At 40.0% G+C, this 27412-nt stretch overlaps 1 protein-coding gene across 1 annotated transcript in view; it reads left to right on the forward strand.

Annotated features, from left to right (window-relative positions):
• Window positions 1-27412, forward strand: part of WDR49 (WD repeat domain 49) — a 135256-nt gene that overhangs the window by 86278 nt on the left and 21566 nt on the right. Inside the window, exons 8-13 of the mRNA XM_075268714.1 lie at window positions 14-178; window positions 6314-6429; window positions 7433-7563; window positions 10768-10866; window positions 20180-20338; window positions 24922-25109. Coding sequence (XP_075124815.1) covers window positions 14-178; window positions 6314-6429; window positions 7433-7563; window positions 10768-10866; window positions 20180-20338; window positions 24922-25109 — 858 coding nt within the window. The remainder of the gene's footprint in view (window positions 1-13; window positions 179-6313; window positions 6430-7432; window positions 7564-10767; window positions 10867-20179; window positions 20339-24921; window positions 25110-27412) is intronic.

The raw sequence follows: 27412 nt of genomic DNA on the forward strand, positions 1-27412 counted from the left end.
TCTCATTCTCTAGGTAATCAGTTCAGACACAGGATCGACAATTACTTTCTGGATAATAGACACTGGAAGGAAAATCAAACAGTTCTCAGGCTGTCATGGCAATGCGGAAATTAGCACCATGGCTTTAGACGCAAGTGAAACCAGGCTTTTAACAGGGGGCACGGATGGAACAGTAAAGGTGAGCAGGACATGCATTATGGGCTGTCATTAGGACCTAATCATAGTTTGATCCCTTAATGTTAATATGTCCTGATAGTCATGCAACCACGTAAGAAACTTTATAGCAGATAAATGAGTCATCTGAATAAAAAGAGCTTCTTTCTTTTCAAGAACAGGTCCACCTTTGCCCATAAGTCGTATTTGGTTTGGCAGCTTAGTCATATACTTGAATGTTGTTGCTTTCAGAAAAAAAATCAGACCCTTTTACTAATTTCAGACTTCTTTAATAAATGGTACATAGAATTTACACTCTCAATTACTCTAAAGCTGGTCATACAAGTTATACATATGTCAGTTGAACCCACTGATTTTGGCAGGACTGGCTGACCGTCTAATGTATATATGTTCTTCTTCACATGCATTCAAAAAGAGTCAGGTATGTTGGATTTCAATATGCCCAAATATTTCATTCTTGGGGAGATAACCGAGCTTCAGAATTATCTGGCAGTGTATGTAATAGTACAGTGGATTTCAGGACTTTAAAAGGGAGTCTATCAATGACCCCAGTTACTTTATATTGCTCCCACAGTGCTGTAGATGCTGTTAGTAGAATAAAAACCATACCTTTCTTAAGTTTCAGAGTCCCACGAAGGTGTAGAATAAGCACTGTTATTCTTTATTCAAATGAGGATCTTGTGAGAACAGGGGGAGTTTTCTTCATGGCACTGAGCACTGCAGCATTATTACTAAATATGCCCATCCTGCATTCAGCTCCTCCCTTGGGCAGTGTGAGGATCAACTGACACTGGGAGGATTAAATTACACTGCCTAGGGGGAGGAGCTGAATACAGGATGGGTGTGTTTAGTGATAATGCTCAGTAATAGAAGAAAACTCCCCCTGTGTTCCAAGATTCTCATATGAATAAAGAATCAAAGTGCCTTCTCTTCATCCCCGGGGATCTGAAACATAAGAAAGGTATGGTTTTTATTCTGCTAACAGCATCTACAGCACTATGGAAGCAGTTTAAAGTAGCTGGTGACAGTGATAGGCTCCCTTTAAATATCGTTCGGGAGCAGTGGCGTAACTAGGAATGGCAGGGCCCCGTGGAGAACTTTTGACATGGGGCCCCCCACTCTGACCGACACCGACGCTGAAGACCTAGACCGACCCCCTCCTACGCATTCCTGCGCGCTTTATTATGCCCCATAGTGGCCCCTGCATACAGTGTTATGTCCCTTAGTGGCCCCTGCACACACTATTATGTTCCTCAGTGGCCCCTCCACACAGTATTATCCCCCATAGTGGCCCTGAACACACTATTATGTCCCTCAGTGGCCCCTCCACACAGTATTATCCCCCATAGTGGCCCTTGCACACAGTATTATGTCCCACTGTGGACACCCATAAACAATTATTATACTCTGGGGTCTTTTCAGACCCCAGAGTATAATAATCGGAGACCCAGGGGGATAAATACATTAAAAAACTCTGTTACTCACCTATCTCCCATCTCCTACACTGTCGGCCTCCGAAATAGTCCATCTTCAATTACGTCAGACGTCACATGACCCGGGATGGGGTCATGAGACGTCAGACGACTAGGCCGCAGCCTGCCCAGATTGTGGAGAGGTAAGTAACAGTGTTTTTTATGTTTCTTACCTCTTCTGGGCCGCTGATCATTATACTCGGGGGTCCAAAAAGACCCCCGATTATAATGATAGCAGCGGTAGCAGCTGTCACCGGGCCCCTAATGTCCCAGGCCCTGTAGCAGCTGCCTCTGCTGCTACGGCGGTAGTTACGCCACTGTTCAGGAGTTTTGATGACACCAGACCTGCAGGGTCTCTGCTGTTATACACAGCAGAGACCTGGTGGCAGTGCCTACAATCAAAAACACCTCTGATCGCAGGCACTTAATTCCTCAGATTCCATTGTCCGTTGTGAGCCTTTTGAAGGCTCACAGGCTTGGCATAACAATATAACTCTTGTGACCTGACTGTGGCAGGCTTCAAGAGTTATATAGGGATTTTAGCATAGACTACAAGACAGTAGTATTGTGGTCTATGGTTCAATCAATTGCAGCTTCAAGTTCCCTTGCGAGTTTAAAATTTTTTAAAAAAATTCCACTCACCTCATATCCTTAGGATATATATAAAAATAAACAAAAAAAATCAGATTAGGATTTCCCACATCGCAAACTATCAAAATATAAACCTATTTATGGTCATGTAGTGAACACAGTAGTGTGAAAGAAAACTATTAAAGAAAATCATCTTTTTCTTGTTATTATACCTCTCAAAATAAAATTAAATAAAAATTCATCTAAACATTAAACATTTTTCAAAATTATATCAATAAAAACTACATCTTGCCCCACAAAAAAAACATCATACGTATATAAAAGTTATAGTTTTTGGTAGTTGGAGAGTAAAAAACTTAAAATGTAAAAAAGCAATGGGTGCGTTGGCAAAGGGTTAAGAAAACATTCCTATTTGTCCAATTGGTCGAATAGACACATGCATGTGAATGGAGGGATCAGGGAGATAGCTGTCTCGTTTGCTTGACTGGTCTAACTAATGTGCTAATAAATATAATAATATTACAATACATAGGAACAAGTGAACTATAAGGTTTCACAATATAGCATTAGTCCCCTGTATACCATATGGCAGCATGTTATTTTCTTGTCTTATCCATATTACATAAAATTTAACCAGCGAAGCAAACGCCTGTGGCAGCCATGCTATAAACTAATGGCCTGTGGTATTGGACAAAGGCTCCTGTGAAGTACAGATGCTCACGTATCCCAAGTGAATGGGCTGTGACAATGCACAGATGTGTAACAAGACTCTGAATGCAACGTGATAATTCCTAATGGAGTGTGGTAGATACCTAATCTGTAAATGAAGTCTGGTAAAGTGTTCTTATTGTTACAAATATTAAAACCCCTCCTTATGTAGCTGTATATGGCATATATTATAGTTAGGAATGTTATGTATAATGTACACGTTCAGAGTTTTTCCATCACTTGCTGGTGTCTGTAATTGCACATTTTCTGGCTACTTACTAATTGAGTTTTAGATTTTTGGTAAGATATTTTTTCTGGTATGGCTCTTTCTATGATGTAAGGGTTATGCTGTGTGTCAGTGGCGTAACTAAAGTCTTGTGGCCCCCAATGCAATCTTTTTTTCCGGGGCCCCCTACCTCATCTCTTACAGCAAATTCTTGATAGTGATGGTTAAGAGTGCTAAGAATTTTAATCAACCTTAGTGTGGTTCGGGTAATCTGTGTGTCTCCTGGGTTTATGAGCCAGATGGAAGCTGTAATCTCAATACTGATTCCACTGCTTATGGGTCACTAAGGTTCCTGAGCCCTGATTAAACTGCACCCTCTGCACCCCTTCAAGTTACGCCCCTGCTGAGTGCTTTAACCAATTAGATGTCTTCTTTCTGCTGCTCCTTCCTCCACTCTCACTGCATACGTCTACATTCCATTCCTTCCTGTCTTCCATTTACTAAGCCACTTCTTACATACCATTTAAAAAATCTGTATATGTACAAAGAGCTTCCAGGCAGGGAAAGAGGGACTGTGTTCCCATTTTCTACTAATTAAAAGGGTACTTGTCCAGTCTGTTTGGGACACTAAACCACCCACAGACAGATCTTTATGGACTGGTGTCTTTGTGTCCCAGACAGCCCTGTCCTGACTAGATGGTGGCTGCACTATAATAATAATAAAAAACAAACGAGCCTTCCTTATTGTGAATGGGTTATCGGGCTGGGGAACTACATACATGAGAAGATAATTTTTCCACCATAAGAAATTCATAACTGGCCTTCTTACAAGTAACAGACCATAGAAAGTTGCTGTATTCATGGTCATATCTACTGGCAAACGTATCAAAACAAACAATTGTCACAACTAAGATGGTTATATAAACCATGTACAAAAAATTTTCATTATTTATATTTGCAAAAATGTGTAACTTTTATTTTTTACAAATTTAAAGTTGTTTATATCCATGGGAAAAACCTTTTAACAACTACTCCTTACGGATCTGCAAACGGTTTAGTTTTCCAAACACACCTGACAGTTTCCCTATAAGAAAAAAAAAATTGATGGCTGCCGTAGTTTTTAAGATGCTGTTACATCAAAAACCTTGTCTTGCATAGAAATATATGACTACTAGTAATGGGGTTTTAGATTTTTAGCAAAATATCTTCTCGGGTATGATTGATATCGCTATTAAAATGTAGCATTTAAGGCAAAAAGACATATATTATAGGAATGAATCCTGATATTGTCTGTTGCTCCTGACCTTGTCCGACCCTTACCTCATGGGTTCTCCTCTATCGGTCAATGAGTTTGTAAGAGGTAGAAGATGCACTTTGCAAACACAATATTTTTGTGAAACAAAACGGCCAATAAAATCCAAAGGCGTCCTAGAGTTTCACCATTCTAAATGTAAATGACGTACACAAAGCAGCAATCTGTGTTGTGTAAAAGGCTCATGAGGAAATACACCTTTGAATAATGGCCACACCAATGTAATAAAAGGTTTCACAGCATGTAAAATGGCAGAGTAAATCACATTTTATGCCACAGGAAAATGACACTTTCCTTTACCAGAAAAACTGAACAAACAAATAAGAAAACTTGTTCATACTCCACGTATTAGTGGCCGGAGAAACTTTGTTTTATATATAAAACATATGTAAATAGTCATGTAAATAAGTCAAAATTTTAATTATACTACTGACAAAATGGGTGAAAAAAACTGCACAGTAAGTATTAGTAAAAAGTACAGGCCTCAAGATATGTCTTAGTATTATTGAGATTATGAGATTTGTATTTAGAAAAGCAATAAGCATGGATTCTATACAGCATATGATGGAAATTGACAAAGCTACCAGAAAGCCATCTGAATCTATGAGAAAAAATACCTCTGTAATAAGTAAGTCAGAAGCACATGAACATAATCTTTGGCCTATAGATTTCTATGGGTGCTATAGTACAGACAGTGGCGTAACTACCGCCATAGCAGCAGAGGCAGCTGCCACAGGGTCCAGGACTTTAGGAGCCCGGTGACAGCCATTACCGCTGCTATCATTATACTCGGGGGTCTTTTCGGACCCCCGACTATAATGCATGGTGGACCGGGAGAGGTAAGAAACATAAAAAACACTGTTACTTACCTCTCCACGATCCGGGCAGGCTGTGGCCTAGTTGTTTGATGTCTCATGACCCTGGCCTGCGTCCCGGGTCATGTGACGTCTGGCGTCATTGAAGATGGACTATTTCGGAGGCCCCAGAAAAGACCCCAGAGTATAATAATTGTTTATGGGTGTCCACAGTGGGACATAATACTGTGTGCAGGAGCCACTATGGGGGAAAATGCTGTGTGCAGGGGCCACTATGGGAGATAATACTGTGTGCAGGGGCCACTAAGGGACATAATACTGTGTGCAGGGGCACTATGGGGGATAATAGAGCGCGCAGGGAAGTGTAGGAGGGGGTCGGTCGAGATCGTCGGTCTAGGTGGGGGGGGGGGCATGTCAAAAGTTCGCTATGGGGCCCCGCCATTCTTAGTTACGCCACTGAGTATAGATCTATGCAACATGTATCCATACTACAATGTGTAGGGCTAACTCTTTTAGTGGGTTCTCTGACACCAATCCAGGGGTTGTCTCCTCAGATCATCTCCATAAAGTATATCACTACTCACAATGGCACAAGATGGGTAGGGGCAATTTAATGTATATACAGAGATAGCTGTCAAACACTGAGTTTAAGAAATGACAAGTTCTGTTTCTAATCTTTACCAGAAAAGTGTTTGCCAACCTGATCAGCTCCTCCTGCTCAATAACATTCTGCCTGCAGATGAAAATGAATTTTCAATATGACAGGTTCTCTTTATTAGGGTCCATGCTTTTTTGATAAATCTGGTGTTAGCTAAGATCAACACTAGGTTCTCTACTGATAGAAGTATTGTAAAATGTTAATAAATGAGATGTCCATTGCTTCTCTCTCTTCACAATGCCATCGTTTTCAATCTATAAATGTTACAAAATCAACATAAGTAAAATCATAGCTCTGCTCCACTGTGCTAGAGACAGTAATACTACATTTACTTGTTCTTCTTATATTGTGTTCAAGATATGGGATTTCAATGGTCACTGTCACCATAAACTAAATGCCGGGAGAGACAGAGCAGTGGAAATTTCTCAGATCCTAGTGCTGAAGAGAACTATACTGGTGGTTGGATGGGAGAGGTATGTACAACTTGCTCAGTGGACTTGATTTTACAAGGTTTTTCTTGTTTAAAGGGGTTCTCCAATTTGGACATTCCTTACCTGCTAGAAGAGTTCCTTACCAATAAGCTTCCAGAATTCGGGAATAACACTAAGCTGACTCCAGTCAGCACAGTGTTATTCCCGAATTCTGGTCGTTTATCCCTGTTATACTAGCCGGTGTGGGTGTTGGGTTTCCTGCTGCTCATCAGTGCTCCAGTTCATTACTGTCAATACCTCCAAAAGGACTGTTGGAGTGGACAGAATTTGGTCGCTCTATACAATTGTTTGTTCCATGTTTATTAATAAGCTTATCTCAAAACTGTGCTCCTGGTGAGACCTTCTGTGATTCTGTTACCAGTGGTAGATACCTCCGTACACTGTGGTCGTTCAGCTGCAGCCCAGCACCCATACCATAGCAGGTGATCAGTGGGATTCTGGGTGTCAGACCCCCCCACCAATCTGTTATTAATGACTTGGCCTAATGTAACCCATTAGTTTAATAAAGCTTATAAAACCCACATAAGGCTAACGGTCTACTTTACAGAAAACCAGCTTATTTTGTTGCATTTTTTGAGCTAAACGCTGGAAAGGAGTTGGCTCAGATAAACACAAAAATCTGCAGCATAAAACCCCCCAAAAAACAGATTTTTAGCAAAGTATGAGTCTTCTCAGTTCTAACTTTCTAAATCTTTAGACAGAGGGTTTCTTTACATACATTTCTTCTTGGGTGCTGATTTTTTATCTAGTGGCAATATGTACAAATGTTTTTGAGGTCCTTTAGAGAACACTATGGAAGCACCATCAGAAATAATACCATGCCAAGTGTACTATTCTTAGTTTAATTGTATCTTGGGACATTCAGATTAGTAACTGGTGTATTTATTTCTCTCAGTAACCAATGACTGTATACTGATTTGATTATATAGAATTATATATATTTATATAATATTATATGTGTTTTATATAATTTCTTCTCTTTCAGGATAATTACAGTTTTCCGACTGAACTCTTTAACCCAATACCTTGTTCAGCCTTCAGAATGGAAAGGAGGAGTCCAGCACCATGATGATATCTTATGTGCAGCTTTCTTGCCACCTCAAAGCCTGGTCACGGGTAAAGAATACATCAGATTGTTTGGATGCAACGTAAAGGACTAAGCGTCCATTCACACGGAGTACACGCGCACTCATTTTGGCACAATACACTTGTAAAGAATACACGTGTAAAAATATGACTCCCATTGACTGCAATGACATTTTTTACACATATAAAAAACGCCAAAAAACATGGTGTGTTTGTTGACGTGTTTTTTTTACACGTGTAACAAAAGTCATTGAAGTCAATGGGAGTCTTATTTTTACACGTGTATTCTGTACACGTGTATTGTGCCAAAATGAGCGCGCGTTTACTCTGTGTGAATGGACCCTTATTTTGTAACTCCTGCTAGAGTTTAAACCTGTGTACAGTGATAGGACAATACAGTTTAAGGCTGGGTTCACTATCGTATTGTGCTGAATCTGTCATAAGAGCGACACAAAGAGCTCCTGACAAACCCTGCATGTAATGGGGTCTGTCAGGTTTCCGTCATAGTGTTCAGAATCAGAAATGGACACTACTAACAGCCTCCAAGGCCAATGTGAACAGAGCAGCAGCCTGTGCAGACAATTGCTGTGGAGCATCTGTTGGGTTTTTAAACATTCATTAGAGGAATGTTCCAAAGCTGGAAATTTTCTTTTAGCCTGCAACATATGTAAATGAATCATTCAGCAAGTTCATAGATGCTGTGTGTGTAGCCTGGGGGCACGATACACAAATATGTCCTAAATTATTAATAGTGCAGCCCTCATGCTGAACCCCATGCTTCATGGGTTTTCAATCTCCTATAGAACACGTCACCTTGCTTGCTTGATACCAATCCGTGATCAGTAATACAGTAAGTTTTTCTTGTATTACATTCCAGTTTAGAAAGAAAAAAAGTTCAATAACAAAATCTTTCTTGAAATCAGAAATGTTCATGCATCGCTGCTGTTCAGTGAAATTACAGCTTTTAGCTAATGAATTTATTTATATATGACAGCAAGGTAAAATATTCCCTGGCACTTTTCAGCACATAATTCCCTAAGAAATTAAATGAAAGCGAAGAATGCTTAAGTTTTGGAGACACAAAGAATACATTATTTTCTATCCAAGACAGTTGCTTCATTTATCCACAGACACTAAACAGATACAATAGCCCAGAGAAAAAACTGTCAGTAATGAGAAAAGGCAAAATGATTGTGATTTGCCAAATTATGAACTTGAGGAACTTAGGACATTACATGACGTGAAGACATAACCAAGCGGAGTTTGTTAATGTAGCACTTGACGGGTTTGACAAGTAACATATCACAATGTATTATTTATGATTTTCCATCAGATCCGGGGTGGGAGTACTGGTTCTTCTTATGGAGATCCAGCTGGTGTAGTCAGTCTTACGAGTAATGATCCCTGATAAAACATTTACAAATGTGCTGTTTTCTCGAGAGAAAGAAAATTGCTTCTTCAGTGACACCTATCAGTAGTTACCCTACTTATCAATGCATGACCCTTTAAAGGAATTTTCCAGGATTTACTAATTGATCACCTATCCATAGGACACCTAGGTGGTCAGCTGTCTGAAGATAAGATGTGGGGGCATACACCCAGGCACAGTACACAGCTTAAAGGGGTTGTCTAGGAATTGAGCAAACACCAGGGGGGGCCCTAGGCAGGTGTAACAATAAAAAAACATACTCACCTGTCCCTGGTACTCCAGTTCTGCTGTCAAAGCCCATTCAGTCATGCACAAGCCTTGGTCCCTGGAAGCCCTGCTCCCAACATGACCACTGAGGCCAATCAGCGACCTCATAAGTCCCTGAAGAGGTACCAGTGAGGTAAGTCAGTGACATCACTGGTCCTTCTTGAACAACTGCTGAGGCTGCTGATGGATCTTAGTGGTCATGTGGGGTTCAGGACTTCTGGGGAACTAGGCAAGATGTACAGCTGAATGAGCTGCAGTGACATCAGAGCGCCAGGGACAGAGCGACAAAGTTTATCCAATTCCTGGAAAACCCATTTAAGAATAATTAACCAGAGAGCACACAATATGATATCTCATAGTGGCCCCTTCATACAGCATGATGCCCCATAGTGGCCTCTATACAGTATAATATCCCATAGTCACCCTTTCACATGTACATTGATCCACAGTGGCCCCTTCACATAGTATAATGTCCCATAATGGCTTCCATACAGTATAATATCCCATAATATACCCCTCCACACAGTATAGTATCCCATCCTGTCCTCTACACACACTATAGTATCCCATATTGGCCCCTCCACACAGTATAATGTCCCATAGAGGCCCCTACGAATTTTCCCAAAATTTTAGAAGTTCACCACACACCTGAGCTACTAACATATAAAAATATGTTGTATATGTTTTATATACGGTGAATGCTGTGGTAGGGTAAACATCAAAACGTCCAAACTGTTGTGTTTTAAAACAAGTTTGAATAAAAAGCAATGAAAACGTCAGACCCAAAAATTGTATAAATAAAAAGTACATCTGGACTAGCAAAGATGCGTTTCGCAGCACCGTATTCCGAAATATAAAAAAAATTACAGGTCAGACGACTTTTTTCAAAGGTTTAAATTTTTGTTTTGGTATTGGAACAATATAAATCTTGAATCACCATAAACGTAACAACCCACAGAATATGGATCAAAATAAAACCAGAAGAGAGAGACGCAAACGCTTTGGTTAAATTTGGCCCAGTCATTTTTTTTTTTTTTTTTTGCAATTTCCCAGTACAGAATATTAAATGGTACCATTACGAAGTACAGTCTGTTCCACAAAAAATAAGCCCTCATACAGCTCTGTGAGTGGAAAAATTGTATAGGTTTTGGAAGGTAGGGAGTAAAAAATTAAAATTGATAAATAAAATCTGACTACTATAGCAAAGGGTTAAAGAGACACTATAGGTAAAGCTAACACACAATGTGATGCCTAGTACAGATCCGGGGAGGGCGGTGAATGACGTTTGGATTAAATGAAGACCAATGAGAAATCCTGTCTCATACGCCACCTACCACATAGGTGTCTACAGCGCATCTTTTTACTGCAGATTTATTCTCCCGCACTGGAAGCAATGTAAAGACTTTCTCTGCAGGATATCACTTGTGTCATTAAACTTGGATTCTTGAAATATAAAAAAGTTGCCCCTTATTCACTGACATCTCCGCCATACAAGGCATTAGCATATTTATTGGAGTTTTACATTTTTTCACAACCAGGTAGCTATGATGGAGAGATGGTGGTTTGGAACAACAGTACTGAAAATGCTTCCAGAAAACTTCATCCTGATCCTTCTAAAGCACTGAGGTCACAATCAGGTAAAACCTCATAAACAACATCTATCGGAGGGAAAACATAAAAGTCTAAAATAAACCTAATAAAGGTGCAGTATGGAATATGATGTAATGGATGTTTGTGGTTCATTTTAACCTTGTTTATAGCGTAAAAACATTGAAAATCCAGGATAGTGTCTGTCTCTAATCTACAAAAATCTATTCTTCCAGGTCATGACATCTTCACGGCTATGTGTGGAGTTGTGTCTTGACATACCCTATCCTTTATGCACATACTCCCATTGCTGTATTTCATAGGAGCCACCTGAGCTTTATTTATTTTGCATTCATTTCCAGCAAAATCTGAAGAAATGTTTTCAATGCTCATCTTTAGTGGAATTTTTTATTAAAAATACTGAAAGAGCTAGATATTACATTAAAATCAAGTTACTTATTATCGTTGCTAAGCTAGATTGAGTGCAGTGCCTTGAACCATGCAATGGGACATAATACTAATGACTTACTCTCAATTTCGGAAAATCTGTGCATGTGCACTCGGTGATATGTGATGTTTCAGAGAGTTAAAGGGGTGTCTCAGTAATTCAATATTATCCTACATCCAAAGCATAGGGGTTAACTTGATGATTGATGGAGATGCAACTGTTGGTACCCCAATCAAACAAAAGAACAGGTCGGGCAGTGTCTGCCACTCCATTCATTTCAATGGGAGATAGCGTCACGTAGCACTTGACAATATCCAGTTGTTCTATTGAAATGAATGGAGTGGCACAAGTAAAGCATCCATGGTTAGTAGGGGTCACAGTGGTTAGAAACCCAACTGAATCCCCCGTATTCAAAGTAAAGAAAGACTTTTATATTCAGGCTTGGAAATCCCTTAAGAACAGTCACTGTATCACTGTTTCTAAGGGTCAGTTCACACGTGAACCGACCGCGCGGGTTTTGACACCAAGAGAGAAGCGGCTTTCCCCTCCTATGTCAGCTCAAATGAATGAGCCAACATAGAAGGGTGCTGCCGCTGGGATCAGAGATTACTAAATCAGACATGCTTTGGGCCTTTAGTAAGAATAGTGTAGGGAACATAAATGTCCTAAAAATGTCTAAAATAACAAGCTCCAGACTTATTTTAGGAGTTTCTAGATTTGCTTAGTGTTATGTATTAAAAAAAAGTAGTTATATCCAAAAAAAGAAAAAGACATGGCCCGTACATCCCAGTCTTATACACTGATCTAGTATATAAGTCATACCACTTTGAGTTGCACATTACTCAGGAGTGCTGTAGATTACTTTCCACTAAAAATATCCATGGGACCGCCATTACATCATCCGTCACAGCCATTTTTAACGCTCATGTGAATAAGACCTAAACCAAAATTAAGCCAAGGTAAGTGTGACTACATCTGTATCCAACTTACATACACTGGTTTTACCATGGGTTCATTCAACCATTGACCTGATGTATTACTTTACCTTCCTATAGACAGTGATATGTGATGTGTATATGTAGGAAGTTTTTTGTATGTTTAGTTTAGTTTTGCAAAATATCAAAGTTTTCAGAAATGTGGCCTTTTGATAGTAACAAATATCGACATAGTTTCCTTTGCTCAGGTGTCTAAACTTTCTTCTTCTTCCCTCACCCCCTGAACTTTGTAGAGGCTGCTCAAGCATTTAATGATGTTTTAATTCAGTAAGTGGCTCGCATGTTTGCTTAGACTATAATTGCTCTATTCACTCGGAGGTGCATTATGGTTGTTTCTTCTAATTCCAATCAAGCAGCTGGTTTGTTCACTGGCACAATATCCGCTTCCTGCTTCCTAGCGTAATTGAATAAAGAACCTGGTCAAGTACATTATAATTAATATAACAGTCCTTCTACATTAATTATGATGATGGTGCGCTGTAATGATTTGCATATTTCTTGCATATGCACTGTATATGTTTCCACAATTAAACCGATATAATTAACTTCCCTGGCACTTATTAAAATGGATGAGATACTTCCATTTTGCTAAGGATTAACATAGACACTTTTATTACACTACTAGCAGCTCATTAAAATATTAACTTTGTACAAGGAAATGACATACTTATTTAAACAATTAACTTCTACTCAGTGTTCTGCTAGAGGTTAAATGTTATTTAATATGTTCACTATATGTCTCTATCACATACAGTTAATATCTCCATGCGTTATATGAAAAGAGAAAACGCTCCTACTGGATAAAACAGCACTTTCATCGCAGATTAATATACCGTAATAGAACAAAAAATAAAAATAAAACATGACACATAAGATAAAAATAAAATATATTTGAATTTTATGGCGATCTAATCTGCTTTTGTGCTGTTTTTATTTTTTAGATTGATCACGTTGAGTACATCTTTTAAAATATTCAACAATTTTAGCTTGAGTTTTATGATCTCATTTTATTATTTTCCCATGAGATACATTGGTAGATGTCTACATCACAATCTCATATGATTAGTAGAACTTACCTCGGTGGCACATTGTAGTAATCAGTGTCTGCTAAATTCTGTGCAGTGAATGGTCATGTTCATGCTCAAGACATTACATGTAAATGTACTTTGCTGCACATGAAAAATGCATCATAGAATATTAAAGCAAAAAAAAGTGAGTTTTGTGCCCCAAAAAAGAAATCAGATGTATTAAACATAGCGTAGACATCCCTGAGGCATACTCAAATTGCTGTTGAAATTAATAAAAAATATAATTTAACATTGAGGTTATAGCCGCCTTGTTTTTATTGAAATGTAATAGTTACACAGTTAGCACTTGTCGTTCAATGTAACTGTTTTAATGGTGAAGCAACTGTTATAGTTGAGGTGGTTGGCTGATAGAAGTGCTAATAATATTATGGGCAAAGATCCCCACTTAAGATCAAGGAAGACAAAGAAAAATGATATTATGTAGTTTATCAGAAGTCAAGACAAGAGAGCGTGTGGACACAACTTTCGGACATTATTTAACAGTCAGGCCTCAGAGTTTGTGCCTATTATATGACTTGGATTTGGCTAGATATAAAATGAAGGTAGGAGATTTTAAAATCTTTCCCTTAGAATGTCCCTAGTGGTCGTATATAAAGATATCACACAGGGGCAGATGAAAATTCAAAAGGGAAAATCAGAAAAGAGTCCGGTTTGAATCCAAAAAAGCAATCAAAACCTAAGAATTTTTTTTTAATGTAGATTGTGAGCCCCATATAGGGATCAGAATGTACTTTTTTTTCCTATCAGTATGTCTTTGTAGAGGGAAGAAATCTACATAAGCACAGGGAGAACATACAAACTCCTTGCAGATGTTGTCCTGGCAGGATTCAAACCCAGAACTCCAGCGCTGCAAAGCTGCAGTGCTAACCACTGAGCCACCATGTTGCCCCCACCTAAGAATCTTTTTGGTCTAACATTGCAATGAGCTAAATTAGACCCACGCTTATGTGACTATCACTCTGGAGAGGTGGTAGTAGTATTGAGAAGAAGAGGGGGAGGCTGGCCACATACCTCTAGGTATACACAGCACCAGTTATTCCTGACCATGGTGTGACCATATCTTAATGGTTATCATGTAGAACTTAAAATATTACTGCAAGTGATACATATGTAGCAAATTTTAACTAGACATTTAAAGGCGTTATCTAGGGAGTACTAAAGCTTGCCAGTGTGTTCAGTGCACGATATAAGATTAATAACACTCTGCTTCCCTGGAACTCCATTCATTACTCTTGGCGAAGACTACAGGGAAAACCAGAACTCTGCTTTCTATTTGCCCTGCAATGCTCTGACTATGGGTCATGTGACTAACTCCATTCAACTGGATGGAGCTGTGATTTGAGTCTGTGGGATTCAGTGATGTCACAGACTTGTTGGAGCTGCAGAGGAGAATGAGGAACAAAAGTTCATTCTCTTTGGGTGGTCAGGTGGTAAGGATGCCCCTGTTTTCACTCCATTGGTTAACATACATAAGGGAATGATAATCTGTGTGACCAAGTAAAGCAAATATCATTATATTTTTGTGATTTAAATGTGGGACAGTCAACTTTGCATGTCAGGGCTCCTTTTTCATCCCACTTGAGTTTTTATAGGGTTGTTTAGGACTTCAAAAACATGGCCGCTTTCTTTTTCTTAGAGAGCGACATCATGTCTGTTGGTCACATAGCCATGCTGCAGCTCAGTGTCAATCATTTTAATGGGACGTAGATGTGGCATGGTCATGATATCAACAGACATGATGTCACTTCCTGAGAAGAAAGCAGACATATTTTCGAAGTCCTGCACAACCCCTATAAGTTAAAGTTTGCTACATCTCATTACTAATAGTGATATTAGCAATGCAAATTTCAAGATTTTAAGACTCTGCAGTAACATTGGCCACTATTCCTTCTAAACCGTGTAGGCTGGAAATTATAGAGACAGGTATAGCTGTTATTGCTCTCGTTGACTTCATTGAGCTCATTAGTCATATTTCAATTCTACCTTTCCTGAATGACCAAATTAGAGGGAACACTGAATGTGGCCGGCCGATATCTAGGAAATTATACAGAATACCCTTGAGAAATCTTTATATATAAAAGATCCTAAACAGAGTTGTGCATTTTAAAACTGAATTTTATACTTCATAGATTAATATGTATTCCCACTCAGAGAAATCACCTTTCTATACACAATGTAAAATGTAACACTTGGAATTTAATTTATCTAAATATAGAAAAAAAATAATGAGATTTCCAAATGATGGAGAAAAAATAATTATTTGATTAATTATTTGATTTATTTTTCTGCAGATTATAATTAGCTCCAAACAAGAATAAATTAGTAGTTAATAAATATTCAATACAATTAATGGTACAACTTATGCTAATGGTAATGGATAGAGATGGGAGAACCTGCTCATAACAAAACAGATTGGACCCAAATTAAAATGCTTCAGTTTCCAACAATATAACCTGTTAGAGCTCGTTCACACGGGGCAAGAGGGGGTGGATTTTGATGCTGAATCCACCTCAGAATCTGCCCCCTCACAATAGAGGTCTATGCAGACCACTAGATTCCTTTTTTTTTTTTTTTTTTTGTAATATAGATTGTGTGCCCCATATAGGGATCATAATGTACATTTTTTTTTCCTATTAGTATGTCTTTGTAGAATAGGAGGAAATCCACGCAATCACAGGGGAACATACAAACTCCTTGCAGATGTTGTTCCTGGCAGGATTCAAACCCAGGACTACAGCACTGCAAGGCTGCAGTACTAACCACTGAGCCACCGTGTTGTCCCTAGATTCCTTTTTTCTGTGAGTGGTATGTTCCCGCTCACAGAAAAAAGAAGCGAGCTGCCCTTACTTCAGGTGGATTCCGCGGCTAATCAACCAAGACTTTATCAAATCGTCCATTGCTATCATTGAATTGCCTGAACATCTTAAGGTGGCGGTACACATGACAAAAGCGCTTCACAAGAGAGAGAAATTATTATTATTATTATTATTGTTTATTTATATAGCACCATTAATTCCATGGTGCTTTACATTTGGGGGTTTACATACAATACACAAAATATACAGGTAGATATAATACTAACAGTGACCGACTGGCACAGTGAGGTAGAGGGCCCTGCCCGCAAGGGCTTACAATCTAGACCTGATCTAAAGTTATGTGATCTAAATTACTGATGTTTCTGCATCCTGGATCCTTTGAACCCACTGGGAAACAGGACAGTGATGCTAGGCCCATTTTGGTAAAGAAGACAGAATTCAATAATAAAGTACATTTAAAGTACAGGCTTTTATGATAATTGACACTGATGACCTTTCCACACCACTACAATGTATAGACCGGAAGCTATATAGAGATTTCGGAGCACTGTACCCTGTAGTGTTGGGGCTTGGAACTGCAACCCTGATACCATTCACTTGAATAGGAGCAAGTCTGTATCTGGTCATATACAAGGTGGCCATAAAATAACCTCAGGTGTTTGGAGTCGCGTGCAGGCTCACCCAATGGATGGAATTGCCTGAATATTTGTATGTGTGCTAATCAAGGCATGGGGAAACGGATGACATGAAAAAAAAAATAATACCAAAACTCCCCACCAGGGGATAATGTGGCGCTGTACAGTAAACGTCCCTTATTCTCTACTCAGTCTCACTCAGTCGTCACGATGCCTGTCTCTTTGCCAGATCGTGCGCGTCTAGTGAGGTTGTTTTATGAGAATGCCGGGAACGCCACAGCTGCCCTGAGAGCTTTTCGTTGTTTGAAAGACCTGCATACAGGTGCCGGCCCAATGTCTGTAACGTCGCTGAAACAAATGATGAAACGTTTTGAGGCAACTGGGTTACTGAGTGTGCAACCAGGCCGCGGCCGACGACCTGTACGCACCAAGGTCTTGGAAGATATTGCTGCAGCTGTTGAGGAACAGAGCACCAGTAGTCATAGCGGTGCACTGCAGTGCACACAGTGTTTCCAGGCCATTGGGCCTCCCATACAGTACTGTGTGGAAAGTTCTGCGAAAAGTCTTGCGGGCATACCCATACAAAATTAGCCTTCATCACCAACTGCTTCCTCGTGACAATGACACCCACATGACATGTGCGTTAATGTTTCTGGCCAGAGTGGAAGTGGATACCAATTGGCCATGGAATATCCTGTGGAGCGACAAAGCACATTTTTACCTGAATGGAACGGTCAACTCACAGAACTGTCGCATATGGGCCACCGAAAACCCGCGTGTGCTCGAGGGGGTTCCGCTGCATTCGCCCAAGGTGACCGTTTGGTGTGGGTTCACCTCATCTTTCATGATCAGACCATTCTTTTTCGAAGATTTGGGCCCAACTGGGGTTGCCACCTGTTCCGTCACAGCAGCGAGGTACCGGACAATGCTGGAAATAGTGGTCGTTCCTCAACTCCAACAGCGGCAGTGTCTGCAGACGATCACCTTCATGCAGGATGGTGCCCCTCTACATCGCAAATCCTGTGAAGAACGCTCTTCGTGCACATTTTCCCGATGACAGGATTTTGAGCCGCTCATTCCCTACAGTGTGGCCACCGCGCTCTCCGAATCTCACTCCTTGTGATTTCTGGTTGTGGGGACACTTGAAGGAGCGTGTTTATCGGGGGAATGTCGAAACCCTGCCTGACCTCAAAGACCCCATCACGTTGGAAGTGCGCAGCATCTCACCAAAGATGTTACACGCAAGCGTCGATCACGTTCTGCATAGAATGACCATGCTCATCATGCATGATGGCGGCCACATTGAACAGTCATGCTAGTCGGTGGTCCAAATGGGACATCCCCAAGTATCGACAGATGGGTTTTGCGCCACGCGTTCACTGTACAGCGCCACATTATCCCCTGGTGGGGAGTTTTGGTATTAATTTTTTTTTCATGCCGTTCATTTCCCCATGCCTTGATTAGCACACAGACACATTTTCAGGCAATTCCGTCCATTGGGTCAGCCTGCACACGACTCTAAACACCTGAGGCTATTTTATGGCCACCCTGTATATGGTTCCCAAATCAGCTGATTGGTGCAGGGTCTAGGTGTCAGACCCTGACTGATACTAGTATTAGATTGCTGAATAGAGTAAGTAGATGACTAAGCAGAAGTGTGTTTAAGGCAGTGAGTACCGCTATTGGAGCAGAAGGTCTGTCTCATTGTAGTCAGACAGGTAACGTTCTCTAGGCATTCACCAAAACCAAACTCCATCAGACTGTCAGAAAGAGAAGCGTAATTCCTAATTCCAAAATACATTAACACTACTACAGGGTCCAGTGGTGGGTACTTTACCCCACTCCACAAGATACTTGGCATTTCTGCTCAGCTATTGAAACCAATGCCAAGAAGCTCCTTTCACAGTTTTCATGCTGAGGCTAATGTCTACCTCCCATACCTCATAGATTGTAAGCTCTTGTGAGCAGGGCCCTCAGTCCCATTGTGTGAAATGACTTTCTTTGTAATATATCTTTCTGTCTGTATTTGAACCCTACCAATTGTACAGTGCTGTGGAACATGTTGGCGCTATATAAATAAAATGTATTATTATAATAATAATAATAATTAATTATTATTATTATTATTATTATTATTAATGTCTGATCTTTGTTGAGAGGTGGCAGTTCATTGTACACTTGTATGCACTGTGTGACCCCGCTCTGTAACTTTTTGTGGTCTGTCACTTTATGGCTGAGTTTCTATAGTTCCTAAATACTTCCTCTAATACCATTCACAGCTGATCATAGAATATCTAGTAGGAAAAAAAGTGTTACAAAGTGACATGTTGCTAGGTGGCAGTCTATTACAGTACCATTCTTGAATTCAGTGAGCTCCTTAGAATAAGCCATTCTTTCACATATGTTTGTAAAGGCAGGAATACTGAGGTGTACTGGCCAAAAAAACATCTAAATGGGGCCCTCTATTGTTCTTCAGTGAGTGAATAGGGTCTATGGATATAATTAAGACATGCGTGGAGAACTTGTGGCATGTACAGCAATCATATACAAAGCAGCGTGAAAGTAGCCTAATACAGTTATGACAAATCCATATCATATTACTCCTTTAAGATATATATCTGTAAAGCAGACCCCTAAATTAATCAGACCCCAGAGCAGAACCTAAAAAGAATTCAAGCCACAGACCATCTAAGACATATAAACTGATTCAGACCTTTCTATTGGTTGGGGGCAGAATCTTAGTAATGCGGCCATAATGGGATAAAAGGTCTTGCACCCCTTCTAGTTGGGGTGTTACAGCTAGTTTTCACAAATTTGTACAAAAGCCCTAATGGTTTTGCCATGATTTATGTTGGACCATGTCAGAAACAATGTAATTCTGTGCAAATAGGAGCAAAATCATTGAGGTTTTTGTTGTTGAATTTGTGCAAAATTCTGATATGTAAAAATTTGATTGGGTACGGTTTGAGAAACAAGAGGAAGCCGTATGGACCCCTGAACAGGCTTCATAGTATGACTGTGGCACTTGTCCGTTACTCTCTGCTAATATGCACTGCAGCAGGCTGAGATGACATGGCAGCGCCGCACTCCTCCACAAGGAAAGAGCAATGTGTCCTTTGCCGTCGCATACATTCTATACCCCTAAGACCTGAGTTGGAAACTAAATGAATTAGAATTCAGTGAGCATATTGAAAAGTTTTTTATTCTCAAATTCTGGAGCTGTAGAATTTAATTTATTCCCTTTAAAATGAATCAGGAGGGGGCTTAGATGCTTATATGTAGGTTGTAAAGTGATATCATACTGCAGAGTATAGCATTAATAAAAGCCGGTGATATCAGTGTATAGCTGTGAGCCAATCTGAAAATTATCTTTCTATACAGGCTCTCAGCTGCATAGTGCTGGAAAACGAAGTATCTCCTCGTCATCTTCTGGAAGATATACACGTTCTTCGAGTGACTTCTACAACACAGACTCTGACAGCAATAATACTGTAACAAGATTGTTCTTCCTGGGGGCAAGAAAACATATCTCAGCAACAGGTAGCTTTTATTTTCACACATTCCTCTTCTTGAACAATACATATTGACTCTAGCTGAAGCTTTATCTTAAAAGTCTTCCCCATGTCTCTAGAGCACCAGTGTAGAGGAGAAAACGAAAATTAAAATGTTTTTTTTTTTTTGCTTTTTTTTTTTTTTTTTTTTCATATTGTATATAGACTTTGAAAAGAGAAAGCAGGTAAGAGTTTGTCAGGTTTTATGCCATTCCTGGCTCTCATTGTGATAGTAAGTACATTCCTCTTGGGCTTGGATATACTGCAGGTTGTTGTGACTGTAGAAAAGTGTGACTAGATGTGACTAGATTTCCAATATTGATAGCACATGAAGCTTGAGGCTTGCTGGATTGTGATAGAGGAGTGATTAGGACTTGATCTATATCTGGGACAACTGAAGAAATATTCGGAAGACGGAGGCTCCATCTGTCAAGTCCATCCCTTTTTATTGTCACTTCTGAATTAGCTTCTAAATAACAGATGACCTGCTGTACCTTCCCAGTATGGGCTATTGATCTGCAGTCTAGCCCATCATTATCACACCAGACAAGCTTGACCGCAACATACAAACAAATAGGCTTCGGTGCAGTAGGACAGCAGAAAGATATTTAGGCCTTGTAACCTCTAGGTCTGTAGGATATGCATTGGTTTGGTATATGTAGCTTTATTCCTATTTCATATATTTTCTTTCATTGGTCACAGTAGATAGTGATGAGGAATTTGAGGCAGACTTTTGCCTTTGATTCATTTCCATTTTCCAGCCCTGTACTTTCCGTGGCAGAAAGTCAAAGCAAAGTTTCCGCTTTGCCACCACCACTCTTAGGGTAAGTTCACACAGAGATTTTTGGTCAGGATTTTGAGGCCGTATCCGCCTCAAAATCCTGACCAAAAAGACAGCTCCCATTGAAATCAATGACTCCGCTCAGTTCTTTTTTCCGGGAGCCGGTTTGTTCTGGAGAAAGAAGTGAGATGCTCATTCTTCGGCCTGAAGATACTCCATCCACCCGACTAGGTCCATTCATTGGGCCTAATCTGGAGCGGAGTGCACGACTGGCATTCAGTCGCAGCTATCCGTTTTTTGGTCCGGAACTTGAGGCGGAGGCTGCCTCAGGTTCCAGACCAAAAAAACCCAGTGTGAATTTACCATTACTCTCTGGTTAACATCAGATGAATGTGGATAATCAGCAGTGGTTTAGGACCGCAAGTGTTGCAGCGGAATCTCAGCGATGTGTGAACATATCCTAACCAGTGCATCTGGATTACACATATAAAAGGGTTTCCAGTCAGGAAAGCCATACCCATAATCAAAGCAACTCCAATGGCAGCAAATTCTCCGGAGCAGGTGCACAACTATACAGAGGCACTCTGCTCTGTATAATAAAGATCCACTTGTCCTAATGGGTTTATGAAAAGGGGCTGTCCCATAAGGACATTAAAGGGTTATTGGTTATATAATATTGATGGCTTATTCTTAGGATAGCCCATCAATATTAGATCTGTGGGATCCGATACTGGGGGCCAATGTAGGTAACGTGCACCAGACATTGAAGCCAGTGGGGCAGTACCTACATTTGCCACTACAGTTTGTAGGGCTGGAGAGCAGAGTGCTCGCAGTATGTAAACATTACCGAGAGCCATACTGTCTCAGTACAAGTGATCTGTGCATGTCCCAGGTGTCAGACCACCACAGATTTAATATTGATGGCCTATCCTAAACATAGATGATCAATACTAGAAAACTAGAAACCAGATAAACCCTTTATGCATATATGTACACAGTCATTATAGTTCCATAGAAGATGGAGACTCAGGGTATGTTTGCAATTGTAGGATTTAATCCAACCGGTTTTTACCAGAGGATCTGCTGGAATGTGCAGTTTATACTGCTACAAATCAGGAAGATTAGCCCCCTTTAAAGGAGCTGTTCATTAGATTTGCTTGTGGAATCTGCAGAATTAGCATGCTACTTATTTGTAACACAAATTTTTCACATGGTGCAGTCAAAAATTTGTGCATAAATATTGAACTACACCATTGCAGAAACCCTCTCTCGCAGCATTGGGGACACCCTCAGTGCTGTTTGAGCGCTGGGGTCCGCTCCCAGTGCTGCGAGAGAACTCGTTTGCATAAAGACGGAAAATGGAATATCTACCAAACGGCGGGGCGAAGAAGACATCTAAAAGTAGGAGAAGAATAACTTTCCTTAAGGCTATTCCTACGTGTTAGAAAAAAAAAGGGATTCTAATGATAGGATCCCTTTAATGCTATACATTATTAAGCAATATGGGACAACCACAAATTCTTTTTATTTTTAACAACCACAGTTTTATTTCCTACCTAATTTTGAGATTAATAAATAAATAAATGCAATCCTTTGCTCCTAATTCATTTGCTTTGATATGGTTGACTTTGAAGAAAGCGATATTAATTACACGGATTCATGTCAGGGGGACTTTTAAGATCTCTTTGGTTTTTTTAAGATCTGAAATAATGAAGACTTTTTTTTTTACTTGCTACCGTCACTTTGGCTTCAAGTAGAGAGCGCAGCAGTATACAGTGACCTCACTCACATCACCTAATCTCATTTGTACAGACCTGGCTGAGCAGCTTTCATTTCACAGGCATTTAATTGGTAGATTTAAAGAAACATTGGAGTGATCTGCGTAGGCATGCCAAGTATTAACTGTACAATGATAAGGTATTGTGTATAGGAAACAACAGATATGATGAATCACATAAAGCTGAATCGAAAAAAGAAAAGAGAGAGACACCGAGCGCCAATAGTGTAGTATTCCCGATAAGATGAGGCAATAGGCATAAATTAAAGCCCCTTACCTTGTTGTGTTGTGATGTGACAAATCACAACACTATTAGCACACAAAATTAAAGCGTGGTGGCAACAGCTAGTCCCCTTGCGACAGCCAAGGCTCGCAAAAAATTAAATGTACAGGTGGCCCTCAAAGTCCAAGACCATTCGGGTGGCAGAGGAGTGGGGTAAGGTGCGCACAAACCAGCTGGACATAAATTCAGACATGACATGTCAGACGCTGCAGACGATTTAAACAGACCTATATGCACTTGAGAAAGGGCTGGTGCCCGAAACGCGTAGTGCCTTGTCAATAAAGATTCTGGAAGAATTTATGTCCAGATGGTTTGTGCGCACCTTACCCCACTCCTCTGCCACCCAATTGGTCTTGGACTTTGAGGGCCACCTGTACATATAAAGCTGAATCGGTCAGCTTCACCTGTCACCAGGAGGACTGGGATCAATAGTCTTTCTGCAAATATATTAATGGCCCCGTCAAAACTGTTCTCAAAAACTAAAAATTCTCCTGCAACTCATACCCTACTCTCATACATCTATCCCCAAGGCCAAAGCTACAGAGTGTTATGATTGTATCTCTGAAGTAAATATCAGAAATTGCAGGGACTGGCTGACTACAGGGAACAGTAGAACTATTTGTTTAAATCTCACACAGTGCTGAGAAATAGATCTCAGGCACCCAAAACATCTTCACCAGCACCAGCCCCAAACCAGATAGACTTCTGCTGAATTTGGGGCCCAAGTTATCACCAGAGAAACTGAAATAATAAACAAACTAAATTGTAACCAGAACTCATGATAAACTCTCAAGCCATATCAGAAGAACCAACATGTGACAACCAGATTTCCAGTTACAAGCCAAGGTCAATATCAGAGCTGTCCAGTACAAATGATCAGTGTATGGAAGCCTCACTAAAGTACAACCCAATAGCAGGCACTTGGATGAGAATGAACAGGGTTTATATATCCCTCCTCAGCCACTGATTGGATCAGCATAGGAGAACCCTGAAGACTGTAGAAGATGCACAGGTTGGCATGGTAGCAGCTAAACTGAGATTCCTCACACAGAGGTCCAAGAAGATAAGATAAGGGGAAAAGTTTCTGGGGTCCTCATATTGGACAGCAATTCTTGTTCATATCTTAGAGTGAATCAACAAGCCAGTTGGTATTAAAATGTAAATGGCTGCTGTGGGTGCTAACTTCTTACTGGCAGGAATTACTTCCTATTTCTGCTTTGCTCCACCATGTTTGGCTTGCCCAGTTCTAGGAAAGCGGTCAGGACTAGATCAACCAGGTGAAACTGGCTCAATTGTCCCTCTGTGGCATTTTTGGTACTTGTTATATTTTTAATGAGATACTGTAATAATCTAAATAAACTATTTAAGACAAATCTTTACAATAGGGCCATGAACTCCATATTTGATTTTGCTTACATTTATTTACCGTACATGTTTTAGAACTAGAAATATACCTGTTACTTGCCAGCTATTACAGTGTCTCCTTTTTTTATTTATTTTATGTTCTTTTTAATATTTCTTTATTTTTGTTATATATGTTTGTTTCTGAGTATACAAATGAATCTATTGAGATGAATTAAGACTTTCAAGTCTGGCTGTTCTTTAGATTTCCAAAATGACCATTTGGCCCAGCCTTCTAAAAGCACAGAGAAAGTCAGATCTTAGCTTCAGAATGTGATCTACATAGAGCTTTATGTACATCTTGCATTAATATTATTTCCTTCATTACAGGTGGTGCCAACCTGGTATCTTGTGGAGGATCTGGCTATGTTAGATTTTGGAATATATTTAGGAACCAGTTAATGGGAGAGTTTCAAGTTCACGAAGGTGCAAGTTTCATAGTTATGGCCATTGACAAAAGCAATGATTACCTTATTACAGGAGATCTTGATGGGTGGATCAAGGTTTGGGACATACAGGTAATATAAACCTCTTTTTATGCACTGAATAATTAGCCTGATTGCAATAATGGTTAGGACTTAATAAAAATGATTCTAAAAGTGACACAAATTCAAGAGACATGGGAGCAGTTCCAATGCAAAATTATGTATAAATAAGACTTTAAGAAAGCTGGTTAACATGCTCTGGCCACATGAACCACGGTTCAGGTCAATCAATTGGCAACCTATCAATGCAATAGACTGTCACCACTAAGATGATTAGAGAAAATCTTTAAAAGTCTGCAAATTTTTAAATTATTTATATTTGCATTTTTTTTTACGTTTTAATTGTGTAATTTTTAAATATGTTTATTATTTTCATGGGAAAATGCCTTTAACGTAGCTTTAATTTGGTTAAGAATGACAATTTCACATTAAATCAATTCACTGCAATATTGTGACATGCTAATAAATCCTTTTAAAAGGCTTTAAATCCTACCACAACCACTGGCTGGCCACATGTAAACACATATAGGATATCGCTTTATGATAAGTTAATAATCTTGTGACACACATATCCTGCTAAGAAAAAGGGTAAGAAAGGACACATCTGTAAGCTGTCCCTCAACTTTTCCTTTAAAGAGAACCTTTCATGGTTTGGGGCACAGCCAGTTCTATATACTGCTAGAAAGCCGACAGTGCATTGAATTCAGCGCACTGTCAGCTTTCCAGATCTGTGCCCCGGGTGAAGAGCTTTCGGTCCTGGTACTGTAGCTCTTCACAGTCAGAAGGGCGTTTCTGACAGTCAGGAAAGTCCTTTTGTACAAGCAGCCCCAATAGCGCTGTACTGTGTGAGCGGGGAGGAACAGTGGTCGTCCATAGACGAGTATTATCAGGAGGGGAGGGGGCTTCCTCCCCGGTCTCAGAGCACAGAGCTATTGGCGCTGCTTGTACAGAAGGATGTCCTGACAGACTGTCAGGAATGCCCTTCTGACTGTAAAGAGCTACGGTACCGGGAACGATAGCCCTTTACCCGGGGCACAGATCGCGAAAGCCGACAGTGCACTGAATTCAGCGCACTGTTGGCTTTCCAGCAGTATATAGAACTGCCTGTGCCCCAAACCATGAAAGGTCCTCTTTAACACATATAACCAAAACAATGAAATTAAATTTGTAACAATGTAATCGGACAATCGAGGATTTGTGTTTGCTGGTGTTTTATTTTTATTCAAGGAAATATTCCTAAAATCTTTATCCAGCAGGTTTTTTTTAAATTTTTTTGGAATACAACACTAGAAGATTGTGTTGTGGCTTATTTGGTGCATTTAGTTTCACATCACGTCTCTTGTAATCTTGTAGAACCTATTGTACTAAATTTCTTTAATCTCTTCTGTAATGTGTTTGGGGTCTGAAGGGTGATGAAGCGTTTGTTACATTGACTGATGTTTTATTTTCTAATGTTGGCTGACCTTGTAAGTCTGTGAAATGTTCTGGGAAAACAGAAAAAGAAAAAAAAAAATGACCATGATGAACATGTCCTTTCCATAGCTCTTTCCAGGCCTATGTTTAGATCACAGGCTTCTGTAAGCACAGTGGGGGATATTTATGAAAACTGGTATGAAGGTGAAATAAAGTTGTCATCTTCTGCAACCAATGCGATGAACCAGTTAAAATATTATGAGTTGTTATGGCCACTGCCTGTCCTTTATACCAGTGTTGCATATAATATTCCTGAAGGGCCTTCTATTTTTCTGCATGACTTTCACTATTATTAAAGAAGACACATGTCCCAAATTATTATTCTAATTTGACATATACAAGACTCTTCTGTATAATTCACATCACTGAGGAACTATCATAATATGTGAAATAATATACATTTTAAGAGGCAAACCCTATTGGGGGAAAGGAGGGTTTCGTGACTGCCATTGCTCGTTCACATCTGCGCCCAGTCTCTGTCCTGCAGGTTTCCGTTTCCTGTACAAAACAGAGGCAGGAGACAGAAACCTGCAGGACTCTTTCATACCCACTCATTTGAATGGGTTTGAAAGATGTCCGGCCGTGAGCGGCCGTGAGCGTTTCATGCTCTCCGGCGCAAAACCATTTTTTTTTTAAATCGGACAAAGAGTCGGACATGCAGTACTCTGTGTCCGATTAAAAAAAAACGGTTTCGTGGCAGAGAGCATAAAATGCTCACCGGCGCTCACGGCCGGACCCGCTCTGACAGGTTTCCGTCTTGTGCATGCAGAAGACGGAAACCACAGAACGGAGACCAAACACTAGTGTGAACCTAGCGTTGCTTTGCTGCAATCCTGTATTTTTCTTTTTTTTTTTTTTAAAAC

The sequence above is a fragment of the Leptodactylus fuscus genome, chromosome 3 (genome assembly GCF_031893055.1).
Source record: "Leptodactylus fuscus isolate aLepFus1 chromosome 3, aLepFus1.hap2, whole genome shotgun sequence".
Lineage (NCBI taxonomy): Eukaryota > Metazoa > Chordata > Amphibia > Anura > Leptodactylidae > Leptodactylus > Leptodactylus fuscus.